We start from the raw sequence: 15,421 nt of genomic DNA, 5'->3' as shown, positions 1-15,421 counted from the left end.
TGCATTGTTGTCACGCACACAGGTGGTGGCTGCCTGGAGAGATGACCCTCGCTGAGAACACAAGGCTGCCGAAGTCAAGATGGTCCAGGAACCCACCCTCAGCCTAGCCTTTAATAAACAGAGAGAATTTCTGGAGAACCCACTGATTTACTGAAAAGGATCAATTCCCTTCCCCAAAGCCAGGAACCGAAGCTCCTCGGTTCAGGGTAAAAGCATGTGGTCAGCGCTACCTCAAGGGAGCTTCTTCCCAGTCTATGAGCTGGGAAGACCTCCCGCGTCAAGCCCCTTGTGTTACAGGTGAGGAAACTGAGGCCCGGAGGAGCAGAAAAGTAAGTTGGCCGAGGTCACCTCACTGGGGAAACTCCATGATAGCCGCAGGAGGACAGAAGAATGACGTGGTGGGGATGGACCACTTTCTGCTCCCTGTGGCCACCAAGCTGACCCTCATTGCCACCTTTTCTTTCCTGGACTTCTGTTCAGCCTCTCCGCAACCTGTTCTCCCCATTGAGGCCAGAGTGATCTTTCAAAGCTAAACATAACCATGTCACTTCTTTGTGAAAAGCACTTTTATGGGTTGGGAGCAGTGCCATCCATCCAGCCCTTTACTAAAGGCCACGGCCCCTGTCCTGAGGCCCTATAGCTCTCCCTGCTAAAGGCTCCCACCCTTTGACCCTTCAACTCTGCCACTCCTTTGCAAATAATCCCCTCATTAAACTCCTCAGCCACCGCTTTTGAGTTGCCTGCTGCTTGGCCAAGATACCCATGGCCTTTAAGGCCCCCGTGATATGGCTCCTGTCTGCCCCTCCTGTCTCCACCCACCAGTCCACACTCTCACTAAAACAAGCCCCTACTCATCCTTGGGTGAGTTATAAGCTGTGGGTTATGTTATAAACGCACAGTTCCCAGTTAATAGCATTTATCATCGTTTGTCATGACATACATGTCTATATGTACAAAGACACATGTGTGATTATCTGATCTATTTCTCACTAGACTGTAGAACAAGGTGCCCTGGTTGATCCAGTTTCCAGAGTCTGAAGGCCAAAGGGTTTGGAGGCAAAATTCTCCCAGAGACTAAGCTGCTACTAGCCTCCCTGTCATTCTTTCTCAGTGACATGATAAAAAGGGAAAATGAACAATTGCCACAGATGCTCTGAAAATGACATTCTTGGCATCTCTTCAGCCAAGCAGCACGCAGGGGGGACCCCATGGGGGGAGAAGGGAGGGAGTGCTGGCTGTTCCCAGGAGCCAAAAGCACAGTCCAGGCCTGGTATCAGAACCTGCCCTTGGGAATGAAGCTGACAGCCCATAGGAATGTCCCAAAGATGGAGGAGGCTATTAACATGGCTCACTCAGACTGCGCCGCATGGGGAGGGAACAGAGTCTCGTTATTAACCTCGGTGTATTAATATTTGATAAAGCATCTTCATGATGATAGATAGCAGTCACCCAGAACAGGGGAACAGCTGTGGTTCTGCAAAGCATTCTCAAAGAGGAGGAACAGCTTTTATCAAGAGGGGACAATGGGAGGAAGTGTTATGTCCTGGGCAGGGGAAACTGCCCCCGACCACACAGTGCAGGTGGCACACTGGCCTCCCTCGTAGGTTGGTCTACACAGGTAACTGGCAGGTTTCTCTGCACAGTGGCCTGTCTCAGGGGAAGAAGGAGAACTCACAACGGCTGACCTCCAAGAGCTGCTGAGCCAATTATTTTTTTCTTCTGACAGCACATTAAAATGATTGCCGATGATTAAATATATTTCTGTGAATAGTACATTTTCCCAATATCTAGTCTCTAAATAGAACTCCACTCCATGTTTTGAAATCCGAGAAGAAAACATTTTAAAAATTTCTCGTTAATGACACCATCTTTGTTCTCATAGGTAGCTTAAGAGAGACATTTGGGCCATGTACACCTGATGCCTTGGTCTCCAGCAGCTGTTTTTGAAACTGTCAACTTAACAGGCTGCCAAGAAGCTGCTGACCCCTCCTGGCACAACTGTGATGGAATCCTGCTCTCTGAAAGAAATCATTCACCCTTTAGACACAAAGCCCTTCTCACACAACTGGGGCACCTGGGCTCAGAGTAATCCTGGTGCAGGTGGGGTGAGACTAAGCGTCACTTTTTGCCACCAGAGTCAGGAAGGAGCCCATACCACCCTCTCTGGGAGTTTCCGGAGGGTCCAGGCCGGTGGGCAGGGAGTGCCAGGTCTGAGGACCACTGTCCTAAAGCTCTGATGGAATGCCTGCCGGTCGCAGAACTTAACCTTGGGGCCTGGGCACAGTGCGTCTGGAAGACATTCAAGGTGCAGAGTGGCAGCAACCATGTGCTTCAGGGTACAGGGACACGGCCTGCAGTGCACCCGCTGCCCTGTTGCGTTCTCTGAAATGTCCTAAAGCAACCTCACCTCTGGCCTCACCTCATTTCTAGTAAGAAGGCTACAAAGAGAGAATGTGGAAAGGAAGCACGTCTCTAGTTTGAAACATGACTTGGATTCTGATTTAAAGGCACAAGCAGAGTGGGCTACATAATTTTGTGCATTTTGTCTTAAAAGGGAGGCTCTGTGTAGTCTGTCCCTTAGTAATTGTTCAATGAGCCAAATAAGGGGAGAAAGGACGTGTCGGGTCCTCCCCTCCTCACAGCCTCCTCAGGAGGCCCCAGCCTGCTCTCTGCACTGCAATCTTCCAGATGCCTCTGCATCAGTGAGCTGGAAATCACGCAGCGGGCAGCACTTGGGATGCGGGGAGGCTGAGCTGTGTGCATGCATAAGGCAGTCAGGGGATGTGCGATGGAGGCTAACGCACAAGGTTTCTCTTTTCAGGGCATCTTTCTGTTGCCTTCCTCCAAACCCTCCACCACCACCACCACCATCCCCGCCCAGTGTGGCCACATCTGCCCCGAGGCAGTATCCTCACCCAAATCACAGGGGTACACAACCAGGTGCGAGGGTGTGTGCAGGCAGAGGCCTCCTCTGGGATGAGGAAAGAGGGCACAAAGGGCAGGCGCTCTGGCCGAAAATTCCCCGCAGCCTGCAGTGCTTCATCCCTCATTCAGACCCACAAATGTTTGCCTAATGGCGCCCAGTGTGAAGGACAGGAAACGGGGTGAGTGACGATGAGGATGGCTCGAGGAGACACTGGGAGCTTTTTTTTTTTTTTTACTGAAACGCGAAGGCTGGAACCTCTTGGAGGGATAGGAACTTGGGCTTTCCAGCTGCTCCCCTTCCTCTAACTTTCAAAGAAAGTCTGAAAAGTAGGAGGGGGCCAGAGGCAGTCATCGAAGCAGAGAATGGCCTCCCGTTCAGGAAGAAGGCTCAGGACTTAGCCACCGCTGAACCTCAGGAAGCGCTGTCAGCTTTAGAGGCTGACACTGAGCGCAACATCTGCCCAGGGACCTACCTGCAAATATTCCTGCTGGGCCCCCAACTCTCCCCTTGGCATGCCAAGGTCAAATCCATCCCCATCCAGGAGCCTCCTGCAGTGTCTTCTTACCCACCTCCCCTTTCACTTTAGTCAGGCTGATCCAGTTTCGAACCCAGAGTAATTCATTCTGGAGAGGAGTCAGGTATTTGTATACCAACGTGGCAGTTTCCAGGCAGAATAACCAGATGGCTGGTTTATTTCGGCCCTGGGTGGAAGAGCCGTGAATGGTCTGAAAGGCTGAATAGGGAGTGCTTCCTTTGGAGCTGAGAGGAAGACGACTTAAGAGGCAGAATAGATGGAGTCCAGCTAACCTAATGCAAGTCTGCTAACCACAGGTCACTAAGGAGAGGGACCAAGAGGAGCTGCCACACTAGGAAGAGCATCTCACAGGGCCTCACCGTCCTCTGGTTTCTTGGGCCTTCCTGTCACCCAGCTGATGGCAGACACACACCTGGGGTCTAGGCTGGAAAGATCTGCACAGCAGTGGGCTTCATCCCCATGGCCCCTGGGTCCCTGGGGACCAAGCCAAGAGCTCGAAGTGCAAGCATTAGCCTAATTTCGCTGGTCCCTGGCTCTTTTTTCCAACCCAAGCCTTCTAAGATGAAGGAGGGTGGGGGTTAAGAGGGAAGAAACTGGCCCTGGAACAGGCCAAGGTAACTGGGACATTGACTGAGCTGATGAACTTGAATATCTGAAGTTGGGAGAAGAGAAGGGACAGAAAGATACTATTCCTGGGAGTTCCCTGGCGGTCCAGTGGTTAGGACTCAGCGCTTCCACAGCCAAGGGCCCAGGTTCGATCCCTGGTGGGGGGACTGAGATCCCACAAGCTGCAAGGCCAAAAAAAAAAAAAAGAAAACAAAAAGAAAGATACCATTCCTAAGAAGATTTCCTATAAATACTAACATTCACCTAGCATATTATTGATAAAATAACTTTCATAAACCTTATCTTACTTGATCTTCACAACTACCTTGGGAAAATACTACTGTCTTCATTGTGTAAAACAGGAGATTGAGGGCTTCCCTGGTGGCGCAGTGGTTAAGAATCCACCTGCCAATGCAGGGGACATGGGTTTGAGCCCTGGCCCGGGAAGATCCCACATGCCGCGGAACAACTAAGCCCGTGAGCCACAACTACTGAGCCCCTGTGCCACAACTACTGAAGCCCACGTGCCTAGAGCCAGTGCTCCCAACAAGAGAAGCCACCGCAATGAGAAGCCCGCGCACCGCAACGAAGAGTAGCCCCGGCTAGCAGCAACTAGAGAAAGTCCGCATTCAGCAACGAAGACCCAACGCAGCCAAAAATAAAATAAATTTATAAAAAGAAAAACCCAGGAGATTGACTGAACTGTCCTCCATGGCAGTAGCATTAGCAGTGGAACCAGGATCTCAATCTGGGTCTTGTGACATTTTCCTCCTCACCCCAGGACCTTCGATTTGAGATGGGAAAGACCAGGCCAACATCGCCAACACTGCCATGTATACGTACAAAGCAGATCACCGCCATCTTCTAAGAAATACAGGGCTGCACACCTTCCTTGCCGTAGTACTCCTGGGAGTGGGGGAGTGGCCTCAGAGCACGCTGGAATAATAGGGACCAAAGGCAGCCTCTGCCTCCTAAGCCCCTTTGGAAACGCTGACCCCGCCTAGACTGCCAAGGCAGCCCCAAAGACGGCACTGAAGAGAAAAACGTCAAGAAGTTAAAACCAGTGGGGAGGTGGGTGTGGGAGACTGACGCTCCCTTTCTCTGCTCTGCCTACCCAACCACTCTACTTTGGACCTTCTCAAAGCTTTAGTTCCTCCCACAGGTCACTCAGAGTGGGCTCTCAGGAGAGGAAATTCAGTAAACTGGTTAGGGTTTTCTTTGTTTTAAAAAATCCTGAATGGACCCCAAACTTGCATGTTTACTTGTTAGCCAGATGTTCTAAATGACTAAGATGCAGGCATGCAGCTCTACACTCTGCGGTTCCTCTCCTTCTGGGGGGCTTTCAGATGCTTTGATAGATGAGATGCACACTCGTGGTGAGGAACAGGCAAGGCTGATGGAGGCCCTTTCCTGCTCAACCCAGTTCCACCAGTTCCCAGGCTGCGCATCACTCAGGCCAGGCTACCACACAGACCCACCAACTGGACCAACTCTTAGCCCATCGGCCTGTTAGAACCACACACACCCTTCCATCTCCGGCCCCAGGGCCACCTCTTCCATAGACAAGTCCCTGATGCTCCCTGCATCTCCCCCTTTGTTCTCTCATTGCTATTTAATTATGTGTCTTTCCCACAGTTCTTCTCTAATTCTACTCATGCTAATTAATGATGAACATTGTTCATTTCCCTAATAGATCATAAACTCCTCAGGGACAGGTACAAGGTTGAATCCAACTCTTTGCTCCTCTCCTCTCCACATTCATGTCTGGGTAGGGGTTTAGCTTTACACATAGTAGGAATGTGATTGATAATTGTTAAAATGGAATTTACCTCGATTTCTTAAAAAACAGGTTACCCATGAAACACGAAAGACAGCCCCACTCCTCAAGCTGTTCTTTGGCAAACTTTATGGAACACAGTACCGCTCTCCCTCCAGCTGTATCCCAGGGCCACTGCAGCCAGACCCAGCCAGCATGAGACACAAAGAAGGTCACCAGACTGGCAAAGGCAAGGGTTCCAAGTTTGGTTATTTTAAGAGGTTAAAATTACATTGGGGTTGGTGCCATTATACATCCCCTAGGAAAACCAAGGAAGGATTTTGTGGGGTAAGGGAAGGTGAGGAGGAGATGAAGGAAGAAGAAAGGGAGTTTCCTGCAAAGAGCAAGGACCAAAAGGATGACGGCTGAGACCTGAAAAGATTCTCCACCGTGGCAAGGGAATGAGCTACCCCATCCCTTTTACAGGGATGGGAAACCCAGACACTCCTGGGGTGAAATGTCATCATGGCCTCAGAGGGGCCCTGCTCATGACTCAAGGTCAGTTGGAGACCCAGGCACCTGGGAACAGAGTGGAGGGAGAGAAGGTGGAAGGAACCTCAGAGAGGGCCACAAGGAACCTCAGAGAGGGCCATGAGCGAGGGGCAGTGGGAGAATCATCCCAGAGAGTGCTTATGGGAAAGCTGTGCCCTTCAAACAAGGCAGAAGATGGAACAATCAATGATGGGGGAAACGAGTCTGATCTGGGCCGATCACTGGTGGAGCAGGTGAAGGAATCCAACCCCTTTCCTAGTTTAGACCCATACACCGCCCCATGTAACCCAAACTCCCTTTATTGGTCAAGGACTTAGGGTCAGAACATAGCTACCCTGGGCAAGGCTCCATGGAGGCAATGGTCACAGGGGTTGGAGGGGGGAAAAATCCCAAGAATCAGATCTCAGCCAGCAGGGGGAGGAGAAGCCATTTCCACTAGAGATTAAAGATTCCCCCTCTCTCTCCCTCACTCTCTGTCTTTCTCCCTCTCTCTCTGTCTTTCTCCCTCTCTCTCTCAGACACACACACACAAATCTATTATGAACCTGCTAAGTAAAAATCTAATTCCAGGGACTTCCCTAGTGGCGCAGTGGTTAAGAATCCGCCTGCCAATGCAGGGGACACGGGTTCGAACCCTGCTCCGGGAAGATCCCACATGCCGTGGAGCAACTAAGCCCTTGCGCCACAACTACTGAGCCTGCGCTCTAGAGCCTGTGCTCCACGAGAGAAGCCACCATAGCGAGAAGCCCGCGCGCCGCAAGTAGAGAAAGCCCACGCGCAGCAATGAAGACCCAACGCAGCCAAAAATAAATAAATTTATTAAAAAAAAATCTAATTCCAGTCTGATAAGAGGTTTAGTCCAGAAAATCCTCCTTTCTGAGGCAGTGTGGGGAAGACGTTATCTGTTCTCAGTTTCCTATCGAATCACCCTTTCCTTTCGGGGCCACAGAGAAGATGACGACAGTTCCTCTAGCCAGGACCAGGCAGGGGATCGAGGTACATAATGAGGTCCACGCACCCCTGCCCGGCTGTCCCGTCCCTCACACACTCTTTCGCCCAGACTTTCTTTTACTTCTGACTTTGGACATAGGTCATTCAGGACAGAGGTTGAGGCCAAGGGCCCACCTGCAGCACCTCACACCTGGGAGGAAGTGGGGGACATGTGGGAGGAAAGGCTGCCTGATCTGTGCTCCCTCCCGAGGGGCCCTGGCCTCTGAGCCACGCAGCCATGTCTCCATCACCGCCCTGCTAGGGCTCACGCCAACGCACACAGAGGATTCACCACAGGCGGGAAGGGCAGTGAACCTCGGGATTAGGCGAGCGGCTCCCCTAACCGCCACGGCCCCAAAGAGTACCTGCCAAGGCCTTGATCCGGGACCTCTCAAAGAGCCTGGCTGAGCTGTTGTCATTATCCAGCTCATCGTCCGGGGCATCCCAGCGCGCATTGATCCGGCTGTACGGTGGCTGGTTGCCCACGTTTTCAACCTCCGTGGCCGATGTCATGTCAGCAGGCTCTCAGCAGCTACGCCTGCCTCAGTCTTCATGGAAGGGTCCCTGGGGGCGGACAGCAACATAGTCAGAGGGTTAGTGCCCACCCCCTTGGACTTTGTCTCAGGGGAAACTTATTTGGAGCGTCCAACAGGAGTAGATCCTGCGGGAGCAGCACACGGTGCCCTCTGCCTGGCCATGCTTCCTACCCAGGGTCTCCAGGTTGTCAGGTATAAAATAACGCGGCAGCAGCAGCAGCAATGGTAACGGCGGCAGTGGTGGCGGGGACGGAGAGCTGCAGGCAGCGAGGGTCAGGACAGCCAGCAGGTGGAGACGTCAGTCGCAGGCAGGCCCGCTGCCTCCAAACCCGCTGCCGCGGCCACCGAGGGGGCTGGCTCTCCTGGGAGTCAGAGGCTGGCATGGCATGGACGAGCTGGGAATAGCAGCTCCATCCTGTGGACTGGGGCCAGGACCCAACCTGGCGGGGAGGTGGGGACAGGGCAGGAGAGGGGAGAAGCTGGGAGTTGGCTGAGTCTGACTCAAACATGAATCAGTGGGGAGAGAGGAGAGCATGAGCTTTAAGATGCCACTGGTGCCACCAGCCCCGGCAGCTGTACTGGGGAAAGTTAACTCCTCCCAGTGGCTGCCCAAGAACCCTCCGAGTTCTTTCCCTGCAGCAAACATTCAGAAAGCTGGGCCCTTGGTTTTGCTTTCTCTGAAGTACGCCCAGGTGCTTGGACAAGCTCTCCTGTTGCATCCCAGGCATGATGGTGGTGTGCGGTGGTGAGGGGATCCCACCGACAGCGGAGCTGTGTGTGTTCATCTGTGCCATGAACATGGGCATCGGGAGCACTGGGTTCCTCACTTGCCTGTCATTCATTCACGATGCTCATTCATTCATGATTATTTCAAAGATGCGCCAAGTCCCTACGAGGTGGCAGGCACTGTGCCAGGCAATTATGAGTAAGACAGGAAGGGCCCTGTCCTTGTGGAGCTTCTACTCTGGCAGCAAGACAGAGGATTGAAGAAGCAGTTACAGTAAGGTGTGATGCTGTGCCACAACTAGGAAAGGATGAGGGAGCGTGAGGGACTCGTGCTAGAGGCTGGGTATCCGGGGAAGGAGAGTTTGAGCTGATTCCTAGAGGAAGCTTGGAAGCATCCTATAAAGGGAGAGGTGGAAAGGAACGGGTCCAAACAAAAGGAATAACGAGCAGGTGCACTGTTCTGAAGGCAAGAAAGGGCATGGCAAAACTTAGGAACCTTACGATATAACTGGAGGTGAGGGCAAGGTCAGAGAGAAAAGCGGGACAGGAGGCTAGAGAGGCCGGGCTGGGTCCTCAATGTCCTGGGCCTTTGGAAAAAGACTGGCTTCCCTTCAGTCTTAACTTCCTCCCCTGTATCTGCCCTTCAGTCCTCTCCCCAGGGAGCTTACAGGACTCCAAGATCAAGTCTGCGACACAGAACAGGGAGCCCAGAGCCTTCCTATCCAAGAGAACAAAAGGAGTGGGAGTAGGGGAGGATGTGAGGCAGACAAATGACAAGTGTCGACAGCGAGTGAGCTGTGAGGTAAGCCACTCTCTCCCGGAGCGCGTGCATACACATGCACATCACACACGCACTCAGTCCAGCACACACACTCACCACCCAAGCAGGCACACGCTTGAGGAAGAAGTGAAGCCAGTTCACCAATCCAAGCGTGACTGCAGCCGCAGAGCCCTTATTTTTCAGACTGAATCACTTCAGGCTCTTTTCCCCCCATCTGATGAATCAATCCCACTGCAGGCCTTTGCGGTAAGACAGGAGGAGCCAGAATTATCCACCCTAACTGCATAAGGGAGGAAACCAAGGCCTCCTAGGATGAGGCCTCCCCAAGGTCATCTCGGGAATCACTGCTGCAGCCGGGAAGAGGCCAGACTGGGAAGAGGCCACTTTACGAAAGCAGGTGGGGAACGAACATGGCACACGGGGTCAGAGGGCACTCCCCGGCTTCCAGGGCTTGGCCAAGGTGTTTGCTACTCATGCGGCAGGCAGGGGTGGGGTGGGGGAAGGCAGGGGAGCCAGCCATCACCCCACCGGGTACCCGCGTGATTCCAGGCCTGGGACCCAGCACACCCTCGTCCCTTCTGACAGCCTGTCGTCTTGCACAGACGCGCTGCTTCCAGGGCTGAGATGTCCCACTCGGCTGGCCCCGCAGAGGTGGCTGGGAGGGCCCTCCCCCCTCCACCACGCCCTTCCCCCTCCACCACGCCCTTCCCTACTTCCCTTAAGGGAAACCACCACCAGCTTGGAGCTGTGAGTGGGGAGGGGCTGACGGGCTGACCGCTGGCCCCTGAGCAGGGCCGAGCTGCCAGATGCAGACGGCGAGGTGAGATCGGATCGTGCGTGCAGGAGGTAACCAGACCCTGGCTCTCCTTCTCGTCTCAGGCTATTTTTAAGCGTGGCTGAGAGGGGCCCAGGCCGCGGGGCCCAGGGAGTGAGATTACCTTTGCCGCGGCTCCGTAAATAAGTCTGCCCCAGAAAGATGAGCCTGAGCGGGCAGACCAGCAGGACCGGGCGTTCAAGACAAGACTGATGGCCCCGGGAGCAGACGAGCAGCCACTCGACAGCAAGTCACCCTGCTTAAAAACGCCCGTGCCGCCTGCGACTGCAGCTCGGAGGAGGCTGCAGCCGGGCAGTGGCTGTGCCGGAACGTGAAAAAAAGCACACGTGCGCGTCTGAACACACAACGCGAGGTGATTTTCTTTTTTTTTTTTTTAGAAGGGTCAGGTCCCCGAAGACAAACACCAAGGAAAGAGATTCAGAAACTAAAGAGAGGCCCTCTTCCTCCTGCCCCCTCCTCCAACCATGCCCACCCCAGCAGCCTGCCCAGATGGCATCCCATCAGGGCCAAGGGGCTGGGGGCTGGGCCAGTGTGCTCAGCGGCAAGGGGAGAAACAGGTGTGAGAGGCAGAAGAGAAGAAAATAAGAAAACAGGAAAGCTACAGATGGTTATTCCAGGAAAATAAAACAAAACAAAATATGCCTAAAACCAGGTTCAACCCAGGGTCACCCATAATTGTCACAACGGCCCTTCAAAGGCATGGCAATAAAGAAACCACCATGACTGAAAAGAACAGCATAGGCTGGGGACACATGGTGGGGACACCTAACCAAATGGGGGGGGGTCATGGAAATGACATTTAAGTTGATATTGGAGGGGAACTTGGAGCCAAGGTGATTCAGTCACGTTTTTAAGGATATAAGTCATCTATGCAGACAGACTGGCCCTCCATGAGTATGGCAGACAGCAGTTCCATGGCTAAAAATAGGCCCCAAATTGCACCTCTCTTCCCTGCCAGCCCACCCAGGAAAAAAGGTATAAGAAGAAGTTCCATGTCCATTTACTCCCCAGTTCACCCTGAAGCCCCCTAGAAGCCCTTCTCACAACCCACCAGACCCTCGTCAGACTGTAGGTGGGTCTTCTGTGGTCTGTGGGACTCCGCGCCCAGGAGAGCCCACCTTCCCTGTCCATCAACCTGCCTGTTCAGGAGCAGGGCAGGCCCGTCTCCAAAAGCACAGTCCGAGGCTCAGCCCCACACGGCGAGCTTCTGCCGCCCCCTGACCCCAGGTTACACTTTGAGTGGGATGGGTGCCTAGAAGACTTGCCCACAGCTCAGTGCTGAAAAGCTCATGTGATCGCACAGCGCACTCACTTGCAGAAGGAGCGCCTGCCTGGGAAATGGATTTCACAACATCACTGATGCAACCCACAGCTCTGCCCTCCGCTCATGTGCCCAGGGCCCCGTCTGCTTCTGAGATCAGGTGTTAGGCCTCGGAATTTCAAGCCCATGTGCTATGCTCAGTTCATTCCCAGGGCGGGTAGGAACCCAGGAGGTGGCCGCCGTGGCAGCTCCTTTCCCCGCCTGCAGGGTGCTGCCAGAGTCCTAGGTAGAGCTCACTTCAGCCCTTCCCATAGCGCTGAGCAGCAGAGGACGGATGTTCTTTTCTTTCCCTCCCAACCCTATCCCCTCTTTCCTGTACCACACAAACGTGAGCAGCAACGAAGTCCAGGAGTGAGAAATGGGGGAAATACAGGCTGATGCTGTGTTTCCTTAGCAGGGTCACTGGTGCAGGCTACTGCAATAGCTTAAATACAGTCTTCCTTAAACCGAGAATTTAGACCTTCTCTATCTTTATTTTCTCTTTAGTTGTAAGGTTTGACCCCCTCACTTGCTTCCTATTTTGTTCTGCCCCTTTGTGCTACCCCAAACCTGCTTTTAACATGTTTTGGTACTATGGCAACCCAGGTCAAAAGATTAAATCCTGAAGTTTCCCTGGAAATTTTCTGCCAATGCTTTTACCAAAACAGAACGTTCTTCTACTCCCTTTGATCATAATCTCATTGCATATTCACAGCCACCTTAAAGAATAGTTAAACATTCACTAAAACATCAGGAGAACCAGTGAGCTGCCCAGTGCAGGGTACTCTAAATCTATAGCCAGCCCCAACTTCCTCCCCATCCCCCGTCTCCAGCCTGGCACCTCCATCCGTCTAGCAGACGTCTCCACCTAGAAATTACGGCTCAGTCTCATTACGGCTAAGACTGAGCACACGGCTCCCAGCACAGCAGAGTAGGAGAGCTTCAGGACCATAGGGTGACAATGAGGCCCGGGCAAGCATACCACCTGTGGGTGAACTTTCCAGCAGATGGACATCACCGGCAGTGCCTGGGCCAAGCTGCTGCCTCTCCCCAGAGCACATTCTGCTTCCCCACACTCTACCGTTCCCATTCTGACCCAGCCTGGCTCCCAGTCCATCATTAGGAGGGTGCGGTTTGGGGGTTCTTAAAGTCTCAAGATTCCTATCCATGGTTGCCACCATCAAGGATGCCTGTACATCTGCAACACCCTGGTCGTTCTAGTCCACTGCTCTTTGGTCATTTTAATCCTTCTGCTCCAGTTTCTGTCACCAGGCAGGGACTTCAGGCCCGCATGTCACAACTCGTCCGCCCTCATCATGGAAAAATCTACTACTAAGAAATGGCTTCGGTCATGCTGCAGCTGCTTGGATGGGGGAGGAGGGGAGGGATCATGGCCCCGACAGTTCTTACAGGGATTTGAATGGGGAACAGGTGCTGCTCAGCTCTGATATAGGGATTGGCCCATCAGCCTTCTATCTTAACACCACCTATCAGCACCTCACGTCCAACACAGAGGCAAATGTCCACTGGGAATGATTAAAGGAGAGGGGAGAGATGGTCCTCTTAATATATGTAATTTTCAAAGATTATCTTCTATTGGGATTCTTGGGCTCCATAGCTACACGTACAGAAAGCTATTACAACCCAGTCCTACTTCTTATCCCTCCTGACTCATTTCTTTCAAGATAGTCGCTGGCCTCCTCCCCCAAAATAAGTAGTAATTCTATGATAGTTGAATTGAAAAGCTGAATGCCCAATTTCTGTTCTTCCAAGAAGACTTTTCTAGAACACCCACAGTTACCTCTCTCTTCTCTGATGAAAACTGCACAGGGAGGTAGTGTGGCCTCAACATTCGAAGTGGTCAAGAATAGGCTGAAACACCTATGAACTGGGAGAAAATATTTGCAAATGATGCAACTGACAAGGGCTTAATTTTCAAAATATACAAACAGCTCATACAACTCAACAACAAAAAAACAAACAACCCAATCAAAAAATGGACAAAAGACCTAAATAGACATTTCTCCAAAGGAGACATACAGATGGCCAACAGGCGCATGAAAAGATGCTCAACATCACTAATTATTAGAGAAATGCAAATCAAAACTACAATGAGGTATCACCTCACACCAGTCAGAATGGCCATCATTAAAAAGTCTACAAATAACAAATGCCGGAGAGCATGTGGAGAAAAGGGAATCTTCCTACACTGCTGCTGGGAATGTAAATTGGTGCAGCCACTATGGAGAACAGTATGGAAGTTCCTCAAAATACTAAAAATAGAGTTGCCATATGATCCAGCAATCCCACTCCTGGGCATATATCCGGACAAAGCTATAATTCAAAAAGATGCATGCACTATTCACAATAGCCAAGGCATGGAAACAGCCTAACTGTCCATCGACAGATGAATGGATAAAGAAGATGTGGTACATATATACAATGGAATATTACCCAGCCATAAAAAAGAATGAAATAATGCCATTTGCAGCAACATGGATGGACCTAGAGATTATCATACTAAGTGAAGTAAGTTAGACAGAGAAAAATATATGATATCACTTATATGTGGAGTCTAAAATATGACACAAATGAACTTACCTACAAAACAGAAACAGACTCACTGACATAGAAAACAAACTTATGGTTATCAAAGGGGAAAGGGGTGGGGGAGGGGTAAATTAAGAGTTTGGGATTAGCAAATACAAACTATATATATAAAATAGGTAAACAACAAGGTCCTATATATATATATATATATAGGTCCTATATATATATATATATATATATATATATATATATATATAAAATAGGTAAACAACAAGGTCCTACTGTATAGCACAGAGAACTGTATTCAATATCCTGTAATAAACCATAATGGAAAAGAATATGAAAAAGAATGTATATGCATAATGGAATCACTTCGCTGTACACCAGAAACTAACACAACATTGTAAAATCAACTATACTTCAATAAAATAAATTCTAAAAAAAGAATAGGTTGAAATAATTAATTTGAAATAAAAGGTGAGATATTTCTCATGAAACAATTGATTCAGAAAAGATAATCAAAAAATAAAACCATTAGATAACAGATTGATGGAGAATTATACAATGGAATCAAGTTCCCAACACCTGAATTCACTGATGAGTTTTAGCATCACTAAGAATAAGACAACGAAATACTGTGTGTCTCCAGATATGATGCAATATGAAGGACATCATGGCCTATGACATTCTTGCCAAAAAAGTTGAACCTCAATCTGATCGAGTCTGTAGAGCTAAGTTCCCATTTACAGGAATTACAGGAGATTGACAGACAAGTTAAATGACAACATGAGGAAGCAAAGAGGCAGACCCGGAAGGCGGGTCTTTTTGCAGACAACCGACTCCACTTTTTCAACAAGTCAACGGCATTAAAACAAACAGACTGAAAAAGAGGCAGAGGGTAGGGACTGCTGTAGATGAAAAGAGACTTAGGAGATATAATAGCGAATGTAACATGTATTTTGTTTGGAATTTGAATCAAACAACACCAAAACACATTTGTTAGACAACCAGTGGTATCTGAATTATAGACTCAATAGTGGATAATGACCAGGAATTATAGTCAATTATGTTAGGTGTGATCATGGCTTTGAGGTTATGTTACCATGGCCCTAGCGCCTAGTATGGTCTGGCTTCTTCCTCCCAGTCCAAGCTTATCCTTCACCACATGCCCTACGTGCATCCTGCAAGTCTCCTTTCAGTTCTCAACCAGCATCCACGCCCCAGGCCGCCCCCTCCTCACCCCACCCCGGCTCTTGTGCACACTGTGCCTTTGGCCTGGAACACTTCCTGGAGCATCTTTGCATGTCTGGCTCCTCCTCCTTCCTCAA

The 15,421-nt window shown here is 50.7% G+C and overlaps 1 protein-coding gene across 2 annotated transcripts in view; it reads right to left on the bottom strand.

The window, feature by feature from the left end:
- Positions 1 to 15,421, bottom strand: part of SPTB (spectrin beta, erythrocytic) — an 88,031-nt gene that overhangs the window by 57,414 nt on the left and 15,196 nt on the right. Inside the window, exon 2 of one of the 2 annotated variants that reach the window (XM_065871387.1) lies at positions 7,731 to 7,929. In XM_065871387.1, coding sequence (XP_065727459.1) covers positions 7,731 to 7,878 — 148 coding nt within the window. In that variant the 5' untranslated portion in view covers positions 7,879 to 7,929. Of the gene's footprint in view, positions 1 to 7,730; positions 7,930 to 15,421 lie in introns of those variants that run through there. The other variant, XM_065871388.1, reaches the window with a different exon arrangement.

Source organism: Phocoena phocoena, chromosome 2 (genome assembly GCF_963924675.1).
Source record: "Phocoena phocoena chromosome 2, mPhoPho1.1, whole genome shotgun sequence".
Classification (NCBI taxonomy): domain Eukaryota; kingdom Metazoa; phylum Chordata; class Mammalia; order Artiodactyla; family Phocoenidae; genus Phocoena; species Phocoena phocoena.
The sequence above is the reverse complement of the archived record's forward strand: the minus strand, read 5'-3'. Positions and strand labels throughout refer to the sequence as shown.